Source organism: Convolutriloba macropyga, chromosome 9 (genome assembly GCF_964194025.1).
Source record: "Convolutriloba macropyga chromosome 9, txConMacr16.3, whole genome shotgun sequence".
NCBI lineage: Eukaryota > Metazoa > Xenacoelomorpha > Acoela > Convolutidae > Convolutriloba > Convolutriloba macropyga.
Genome location: NC_134476.1, coordinates 44,059,783 through 44,070,387, shown reverse-complemented (window position 1 = coordinate 44,070,387; position 10,605 = coordinate 44,059,783). Strand labels below are relative to the sequence as shown.

The window sequence follows — 10,605 nt, the reverse complement described above, 5'->3', positions numbered from 1 at the left end:
CTAACTGCCTCAAATGCGAGGCAAAAATGGATGCTGTCGTTTTTTTTAAATCTGACAAATGTAAATTAAAACAACCACTTTTTTAATGTTACATGTTAGAAATTTAATAACCAAACATTATTATTTTCTAATTCATAACAAACTAATGTTCTGTTTTCTTAAAATAGTTTAATAAAAAGTTTGTTTGAATCCTGCAACCCTTCTGTAAACTAAGACTCGGTTTTCTTAAATTGGTTCAATAAAAAATATGTTTGAATCCTAAAACCCTTCTGTCTATTTGAATTCTTTTGTGTCGTTCCACTGTAACTTTTTGATTAAGTTTGGTCTTCGACGTTTCTTTTCTAATTGTAATGGGAAGTGTGTTCCATTTTCGAATAAAATTACGAACAATTGAGCCATTACTTTTTTTTGACTTACATTTTTGTTCTAAGATGAGGTTACGGATTCGTTTGTTTTCAATAATTGGCACGTTTTCTAAAAATCTGAAATGTTTTTTAGAGCAATTTTTTGTTTGTTGCAGAATATTGAAAAACCTCTTTAATGACACCCGTGTTTTTTGGAGCTCTGGTGAAAAAATGTTAGTCTCCAGAAGTAGATCTCTGGAAGTATCGTATTTGGTTTTCATAAAGCAAACTTTTATGCCCAGTTTATCTGTTTGTTAATTCTGTCAATAGAGTAAGATGGTAAATTTTGAAAAAAATCGCACTGAAATCTAAATGAGAAAAAACTAGTGATTTAAAAAGATTTGTTCTTGTTTTTAACAATGCAGAGTAGTAATTGTCAATTAAAACTTAAATTGAATTACTAAAACGAACGTTTTCGAACATTGCGTTCATCGTCAGGATTAAAAATTAAATGAAATCATTTACAAAGTATATAAACCTGTCTTTGACTATAATTCTAAGAAATAAGTTAAAATAACATTGAAATTTTGAAATTAATTACAGTTAAAATCACATTTACAAGAATTTATTTACACTTATTAAACTAAAATCAAGGCATTTTTATTGATTTTAGAAATAAGCAACATCTTAGACATTAGCAACAGTGGGCGTGATATATAGTATTTTGTGCTCTATTGTAAAGATTTTAAACCTAATGGTGTTAAACCCAATGTCACTTCCCGCCACCGATACTCATCGCGCGTATTTAATTGCAGTTTCAGCTTTTTGATGTAGATCGTTTCTATCGTCATTAGTTTTTCAACCCCACGACATGCATCATGAGTCTCCCATTTTACGTTATGCGTTGTACCACAACATTCAACAAGGTGTTGTGTAACAGGGGAATCCTTCTTTCGATGCTCCGAAATTCTAGTGGTAGCATGTCGGCTGGTTTGGCCAACATAGATGGAACTGCATCCATTACATTTAACTTGATATACCACATGGGATTTCAGATTCTTATAAAAAGGTGATTTCAGGGTGGGCAAGCAAGTTCTTAGCTTTCTTTTTGTGAAAATGATTTGAATATCACACAATTTTTTCGGTCTACTTGCAAAATTTTGCGTGATATTTCCTCTGTATTGAACGAAAAACCTAGGTTTTAGGCTCCCTATTGTTAAGACTTTTAGCTTTTTTAAGATGTTGTTCATTTTGGGGTGGTTTTGCTGTGACCTTTTCCTTCGTGACTATTTTATCCAACGTCTCATTAACAAAACTGGAGGACCACTCCGTTGGGTATTGATTTTCAGTCCAGATCTTTTGATTTTTCTTAGAGCTACATCAAAGGATTGCCAGTCACTGGTCGCATTAAAAATCCTATGCACAGTCCCTTGAATCACATTTTTCTTATGCTGTGACGTTGCACAGCTACGCAAATTTACGATTATGCGGGTATCAGTTGATTTTTGATACCAATGACAGCTGATTCTATCTTAGTTGAAAACGAACCAAATGTAATGATCTGATTGCTGAAGCCATTTTACTGATAACCTTATTTATATTCCACAAATTTTGTTTAGAGATGAACTCCCTAGCTCTTTAACTGGAGCTCTTCTTTTTCTAATTTGCATCAGCAAGCAATTGCATTTTTTTAGTCTAAATGCGATCAAAGCAAACCAACTGGAATTTAGTCAAACGAAAGAGTGTAAGAAGCACCAGAAAAAATATGTTTTCCCGGATCATTGAAAATTTGTGTTATCTTTAAGCAGCATTTGCAGACCGCACTGACTTCAAAAAGACGTAGTTATGATTTGATCAAAACGGATAAATACTAATATTGTTGTCTATTTAAAATTGGAATCTTTTCCGTTTGTGCCCCCGCCCCCAGTACGATATGCACCACCACCACGTTTTTATCCATGCAGCGTTAAATATAGCGTTTTGTAGGAGTGCAAAATTGATCTTCTTTTGAAGCCCCCTTCGTGAATTTGGTTTCTCCCCGGACTGAAACATGGTTGTAATAGATGCGAGGCTCCCTCTAGTCCTTCGAGAGAAATTCTTCCGGCATTAGTCGGTTATGTTTATATTATTACTTTTATTACTGATCCTTTAGAAAATCATAACGGATATTTTCCACTGAATTTAGTCGAGAAGTCTGTCGACAGAAGTCTGACGAGTTTAGGTGTTTTCATCAACTTCTGGAAATGTAGCGGAGTTTTGGAGTGACCATTGTATTACTGGTTGGACAAAAATATTTTTGCTGAAAATTATATTTGCAGTCATCTGTTGTAGTATATTTTATGAATGATGCAAATTGAACCCTTGAACAGAAGCAACAATCATATTAAATATGGTTAAAATGTTTAATGGAAGTGTCCTTTGCCGTTACATTTCAGATTATTTATGCTTACTTCAAGCGAGGAGGGAGCGGGGAAAGAGAAAGAGATAAATTGAGATGGAATTTTGGGGAAAACTGAGATAAACCGAGACAGACGATATAGACTTGAGATGGAGTGAAATAGTGGGATGAAAAGAGGCACTTATTGTTATTGTTTGCTTGCTCTGTCCCTCTTATTCTTGCTCGTTTAGTCAAGGAGGCCTTTCAAAAATTTGATCACGGCTTACCTACCCAATTTATGTAGTTGCACAAATTGAATGCATTTTGCTGCGCTTTATTTTTTGCGTAATTTGGGTTGCTGTTGCTGAACACAATTCAACGATAAACAGACAATTCTCTGCCTGGTTCACAAAATCAACAAAGGTAAGCAAATTTTTGTTTGAACGGTTGAAAATGTCAGTCAAAAGCCATAGCTGAGAGCTACTATAGGTCCGTAGTTTGTTCACCACTTGAAGAGGAGCAATGGTTTTTATACAGTTGATACCGCGAGCACTATTGCTTCATGCTGCGTTTTGATCTGAGAGCAAAATTCTTTAAAAAAGTGCCTTGGTGAAATAATGTGGCGGAGAAAACTTTCTGTTAAGGTCTCGCGTTGAATCAAAGACTTCTCCAGTTTCTGATCCAACGCCTAATTGTTGTGATAAACTTATTAAATAGTTCTATATAACTGTATGTGATAATGGGCGAAGACAACGGCCAGAGAAAATTGCAGAAGGAACTACTTTCCCCAAGTCGACGGGCTTGTAAGAGCCTCTCCTGAAGTATTCAAGCAACTTACCGAGAAATCAACGAAAGAGTGGCTATTATGTCTACCGAAGGACACCATTGAGAATCTAAAACAAGCTAAGAACACCAATAATTTATTTGATTCGATTAATCTTAAGCTAGACGAGGTTAAGAATATCATGCGTAGCAATGGCATTTAGTGTTCCGGTGAATTTACTACCGGTCCCAGTTGGTCGGATCAAGTAAAAAAGTCACTTGATGAAAGGGAATACGACTAAGAGGCAGCCAAAACAGTCGTTTTCCATAATCTGCAAGATAACCAAAACGAAAATGTACAAAATGTCTCGCGTGTACTGGCTAAAATGAATGTTCCTACAATTTTTAGAAAGCGATTCAAGCGACTTGACCCTGAATCTAGATCTAGACCAGTTGAAGTACTGCTGGATTTTGAATACGAGAAACGACTTTAATGTCAAATGCATTTAAATTCAAAAGAAAAAAGTCTTTGTTAAAGCCAAAACTGAAATGGAGTGAATGTTCAATAGAGAAAAGTCTTCTCCAGCTCCGATACAGCGTCGTTCAAAAAGGCCCCGATAAGACCCCTTTTCGAATGAGACCTTAAACTATTTTACAATTGTCATGAAATTGATCATCGAAAAGACATGGAAGAACTCTTTAGGGCACTGAGCCAAAATGCTTCGCAATGATTAAACCAGTTGGCCCGTCAACTTTTGCTCCTAAATATCAGAGGACTTCTCAATATACCGAAACAAGCTCCTCCACTTGATTATGCCAACATTCATGGGATTGACATTATTGACTTGACTGAAAGCTGGTTATCTGAAGAGACGGACAATGTAGCATGCAGCTTGGTTGTTTTGTTCGAAATTCTTTCACATCAAAAAACAGAAAGCATGTTGGCGTTTTTTGTTATGAAACGAAAAAGTTCTTTATTATCAGCAGATCATCTGGATGTTTTCTCTGACTCTGATTCTACCTGTTTTATCTTCGACACATCCTACTGCGTCCTATTAGTTATTGCTGTATTTTTTTACCCCCGTTATAAAGCTCTTGTAATGTTCCCTCGGATTTCTTACCTAATTTCATTGACCATGCAGTCGAACGGGAACAAGTCAAGTGTCGATATGTGTCATGTGACATCTGTGTTTAATGGGCGATCTTAATCTACACAATACGGACTGGCAGAAAATGACTAGTCCAATCATAAGAGAAGCATCATATCTTAACGTTTTTAGTACTTTGTCTCTGAGTCCCTTTATCACAAATTCCACCCATAATACAGAAATAATTTTGGACAATGTTTCTGTGACCGACGATTTAACATTGGTTCAGCAGTAGTGCTGATACCTGTTTTTTTCACTGACCATTTTAATTTTTGCGCAGAAATACTCGAGGAGATGCAACTCAGGAAAGTTTGCTCTTTTAAGGACACAAATTGATTTAAAGAACGATTAATGAATGCTTTTTACTAGACCTCACATACAATGAAATTTCTTAATATAATAATTGCAGCTGCTGGAACCTCCGCGAAATACCTGTCTCATAAAAACAGTATTCTGCTAGATCATGCAAAATCTGATACTGGCGTTTCGGTGAGCTTGACAAAGTTTGCTTTACGTACAGAGCTTGCACTTCAACATTCGACGACTGTTTTTTTTTGCTTGTCATGAGCGTAAAGAAAAACGTTTTTCATTTTTTTTGTCTTTGACCAGGGCGCCCCTATTACCTCTGGTCACAAGATTGCTGAAGCGTTTAACCATTCTTTTGCTAAAAGTTTCAATTGAAGTTATTACATTTTCATGTGCTGCGGTTCAAACAGTTCCGTTATACTAACCGATAGTATAACATATTTAAACTCGTGTGACAATGAGTCAAATTTTGGTGACTGAAAGCTCTACTTATAAAACCAATGACATTTTTCACACAGAGGTCCTAAATTTGTTACCTTGGTTTGCGCAGATTTTTTTGCACGGTTTTCAATTCGATAGTTAGTTTTAATGATAATTTTTCTTATTTTTTGCGAAGCTACTTTTATCAAACCTCTGCATAAGGGCTCTAAGGCGGATATTGGAAACTACTGACCAATTAGCTTTTTAAGCTGTCCCTGATTTTTTAAGGAATTATTTTGAGTTATTTATAATCCCATCAAATCTAATTCTCATCCGAAACAGTTCGGTTTTCAATTTTAAAAAAGCGCTATGATACCACTGATTTCGTGAAGTCAGTACATTAAAATCGATACTCTCACTCTCTTTGATGAACTCTGAATGATTATTCTGTGCAGTTATCTGTTTGGTAGACTTCAAGTAACAAAGGTGAATAATTTCTGCTGTGTGCAAAACGTGTTGTTTGGGATATCGCTGAGGTCAGTACTGGGCCCGCTTCTCTTCTTGCTTTTATAAATCACCTGGCATGCGTTTTTTTTACTCTATATCCTTGCCGATGACCTAAAATAACTATTTAGTTCTCTCAACTTTTGAAGTGACTTGACGCGTTTGTTCAATTCGAACATCGCAAACTGTAGTTAAACAGTTTGTTTGAAGTTTTGTGCAAACACTACAGCTGAATTTGCAAATCTGTTGAAAATCGATAATGTACAAATTCAAAGAGACTTGGGATTTGAAATTGACGAGTCATGTCGAAGAAAATTTGAAGATTTTATTCCTTGGAGCACTCCTTTCACTGTGAAACTGAACTTTTACAAATTAATGTTTACGCTGGTCTGAATTTATGGTTTACAGGTTTGCACGCCTGGCATTACTCGACATAGACAACTTAAAAACTTTCTAAGAGAATGCTGTATATCTTTGGAGCTGTGGTCAGTTATGGAGAGCTTTTAAATAGACATAAAATTCTACCTCTGGGCCATGAAATTGAGCTGAAAAATTGCATGCTTTTCTAAGTTTTGTTCGGTCGGTATCTCTGAATAGTCAATTTATGTGAAGTTTCAAACAAACAAAGGAACTCAGGCCAACAAGTTATAATATCCTCAAGTGCCCAGTATTAAACAAGTCGTGAAAACTCCTTTTTTATACGTTAAGTGGAAATGTCTATATTTTTATATCGACACAAGGTAATATCTGGTGTTGGACAGAAAGATCAGGGTGCGGTAGGAAAATACTTATTCCAGAAGTCTTTTGATCGTAATGATTTATGTTCTTTTATATAGGTTGTCGTTGTTCTAATTGTAGATGTAGTAGAAGTCCTTCTGACCGGGAATCAAGTCTCTCTCTCCAGTGTGAATTTTTCCCGTCCAAAATTGAGCATATAGTTTAACCAATTTCACGTTTTTTAAATTGTCTTTGGTCCGGTCTTGGTACAGGTTTATAGAATCGCAGTTCCTTTTGGCGATTTGATTAGTAAATCCGCAATCGCATTCCCTCCTTGTCGTCCTGTTTCGACTGGTGTAACTCAATTTCATTAGATTTCCCCGTTCATTGGATGACAAAAAAATTTTCTTGCAGTGAGATGGCTCACTGGATAACAGAATTTCGCACATGAATTTAATTTTTTCCTGAACTCCCGTCTCAGTGTGTGAGACAAAGAAATTCAAAGTGTATTGGGTGACAAAAGTAATCAAAAAGATTACAAAAGTTACTGGATGAGAGACAACGTTAACATTAATAGAAGAATCCTTCTTTGTTGCTTAAAACAGAGCTTTAATCGCTATTATCATTTGGGTTGTTCCACACCTCGAGTAATTGTGCCGGTGAAAAATTTGTCGCAAGGGATTCCACTATCACCTGTTTTATTAGTTTTTGACGATTGGCTAAATTTTTTGCAGTTAGTTTTTTTCGGCAACACTAGTTTTGATTGAGCCATCGGAAATTTGTAGCACCTAGATTGTGGCTTTGAGAAAAAATGACTTTGAAAAAGAGTGGCTTTGAAAAAGAGTAATTTTTCTTTTTTTTATTGAAAGCGTTTGGCATATTCAAGATTTAAGAGAAACCCATTTGATTTCTGAGATTATTGGAAATATTTCTTGATTAAATTGAAAAACTAAGTAGTGTGATTCAATTATTTTTAACAGAATAGTTGTTGATTTTACGATATTATTGATTTCATGAAATTGACACCAATGTTTCCAGTTTGTTAAGAAATGATTATCCTCTTTTTCATACAGCAGTGAGAGATTCCTTATTTTTTAGCGCTTGATTTAGTAATAATTTTTGCAGACCGGCAGTAAAAAATTGAAAAGTTAAATCTTTTCACAGTGAGCAATTCGTTCGATATGCTACACTCCATTTCAGTTGTTTGAATAACTTAAGTATTGTATATATGTTTAGTAGCTACGATAGCTGGGTGGGTATTTTATTGGCATTCTCTTGGGTTTGTATTTTTTTCGCCATGATTTTTACGACCATTTGAGGTCACGCTTACTTCAAATCAGCTTTTGTTCATTAATTCATGCAATTTGTTGACAATAGTGTGCGTGCCTGCCGTCATTTTCACACTAATTGGAGCCAGGTGTTTATTCTTTTTTGGTCTGATGTGACTTACCCCACTCTCGAAATGACATCTCTCACACACGGATTTTTGCTAGCTTTTGATTAGACGAGTTCAGGTCGACTGAGAATATCCTAATCTATTTGAAGGTTATTTGAAGGCATTTTTTACAGTACATACGTGTAAGCGATTGCAGATATCACAATTCGTATGAAAACTCTCAAATTGTTTTAAGGTCTCGTTTTTCTCATTTGTGTTGAGACTACAGATCTATGAAGCTATCGGAGTTTTGTGACAACCTGGCTGCTGTGTTGATAGCGAATAGCGAAAGTATTTAATTTTAAAGTTTGCTCGTTAGGTCTGTTTTATTGCTCTAGAACAAAGTTTGAAGCAATTATTGTAGACGGGCGTCTTTTTTTATGCGAAATGCTCATAAAAGACTGTTGTTATGATAAAACAACAGGCATGGCTTTTTTTGAGCCATGGCCGTAAATAGTCTGTGTAGCTGAATGTCTCTGATTCTCATTCGCGAGGTCGCGGGTGAGCCTCCCCAATCAGAAGTTTTTGTACGATAGAATTTCTCTAGCCTATGACACTTATGAATTGTTTGTCTCGCCAGTTGCTCGAGAGCAATTCATCCGAAATTATTGTTTATCTCTGATTGCCGTTTTGCTTACAGTGATCATTTCTCCGAATTCACATTTCCCGGACTGCAAGTTAAAGTAGAATTCAGTTATATTTTCAAGCTCTGTATTTTTCAACGGAAGAGTGAGTGAAACCAAGAGGTGGAAATAAACTTTTATGGATCTCGTTTTCGGGAGATTTTTTAAAATTTATTCGGGAGATTGTTTTAAATTTCAAGAGGCAGAGTGTATAGAGTGAATTACTCTACGCCCCCCCCCCCCCCCAATTGTGTTCATATACGGAGTAAAGATCAGGCAATGTATTTATGCTCGCGTTCTTGATTATTCTTGTGAACGGCAATGACTGGCGCTTTGATTGGATCAGCGCCTTAAATATCGCACCGAAAATTGCTTCTGCCTTATCGAGAATTTGCCTCGTGTCCAATCCCTCATCCCTTTTTGACCAGAACAGAATATGTTTTAGTATAATTTCCGGCCTCATCTTGCAAGTGATTTTCGAGTACGTTCATGCCTAAATGGAAAGTGGAGCCAGAAGTGTGTTCTGAATGAGTAATATTTTGCGGTTCACCGAAAGTAGTGAGGAGCCATCAATTTATGGTGTGAAGGGCGGTGAATAATCGTAGAAGTTTTACATGCATGATAATCTATTGGCTAATTTGTAATGGCTTTTTGAGTTTCGTTTCTTTTAGGCGTATGGTCTCGAAATGATACTGTTGCTGAGGATGCTCATGTCTTGTGTAGTCTTAATTGCTGCAATTATTGTGGTGTCTGTGGATGCTCAGATTGACAACAATAACAAACAGGGATCTCCTCCAGTTCAGCCTCTCAACATTGGATTTATGCTTCATTACGACAATGTGAAAAAGCCTCAGGCTATTCTGGACAGAATAGTGGCCAAAATGGACACCAGGATCAGCTCAGCTGCCAACGACATTCTAGTCAACATTACAACTCACGTGTTAAGTTAGTAAACACAGCATGTATGTTAAGTGACTCCGATGATATCATTGAGAACTTCTGACAGCAATCGAGAAGCGTGTTGTGGTTCGAGCAATCTGAACTGACTTTGAGATTTTCGTAAGGTTGCTTAAAACTCACGTTATATAAAATCAGTACATGCTCTAAAGAAAATGACTAAAGTTCTTAGCAAAATGGTGTTAAGTAACTTTATTTTATGCCGGCTGAAAATTTTGTTACTAATAGTCACGAAGCGATAGCATGGCTATCATTGATCTCATTGTATTTTTTTACAATTCAAAGGCTTGGATTGTATTGGTACGCTGTATTTTAACGACTCGAAGAGTAGTATTGGTAGAGCATCTTCTTTTTAATCGACGATTTTGGAGCGTATTCAAAACGGGAGGTGAAATGTGTGAAAACAGTGTTTAGGTCAAAATCCCGAAAAGCAGAGAGAAGAGCGGTTTTCTGTTCATGGTGCATTTTTGAGAGACACCGGCAAACGTGAGCGCAAAAAACTTTTGCTAAGCGACGGTTTTTTTTCACGTGCGGTTTTTTCAAAGCAGTTTGTCAGTAAATAAAACTCAGGTTCCTTTAATTTTTTTTCAGGTAAAGGTGGTTATTTCAATTATCAAAACAATTTGTATTAGTGCTTTTCGAAGCTTTTGCTCTGAAGCAAATAATACACTTTTAGGTTCGATTTGAGTAATTTTTACCATTTTGGCATGCACTCTTTTGGGCTGTTCTGTTGTTCAAGTTAGTTGTTCTAGCTGTTTTGGCTTCCTTTCAATATAGTTGACATTGATTCGAAATTGTTATTGTTAGATAATTGAGTATTTTTCAGCCCTTTTCGGCTGATAAGCCAATTTTGGCCGATTTTCGTATATTGTTTTGCTATAGTCTTTCGTCAATCTTCAATTTAGAGGTATTTTTTTTAGGTGTTTGTCCTAAATGGTGTTACTGAAAGCTAGAAAAGGAAAAGGAACTTCTCCTTGAAATATATAATCCAAAATTATCTTATTCAGATTTT

General features: G+C 36.0%; 1 protein-coding gene across 2 annotated transcripts in view; it reads left to right on the top strand.

Moving 5' to 3' along the window:
- Window positions 1–2,717: 2,717 nt before the first annotated feature.
- Window positions 2,718–10,605, top strand: part of LOC142345794 (glutamate receptor ionotropic, NMDA 1-like) — a 97,714-nt gene continuing 89,826 nt past the window's right edge. Inside the window, exons 1-2 of one of the 2 annotated variants that reach the window (XM_075398154.1) lie at window positions 2,718–3,144; window positions 9,308–9,581. In XM_075398154.1, the coding sequence (XP_075254269.1) occupies window positions 9,323–9,581 (259 nt within the window). In that variant the 5' untranslated portion in view covers window positions 2,718–3,144; window positions 9,308–9,322. The remainder of the gene's footprint in view (window positions 3,145–9,307; window positions 9,582–10,605) is intronic. The other variant, XM_075398155.1, reaches the window with a different exon arrangement.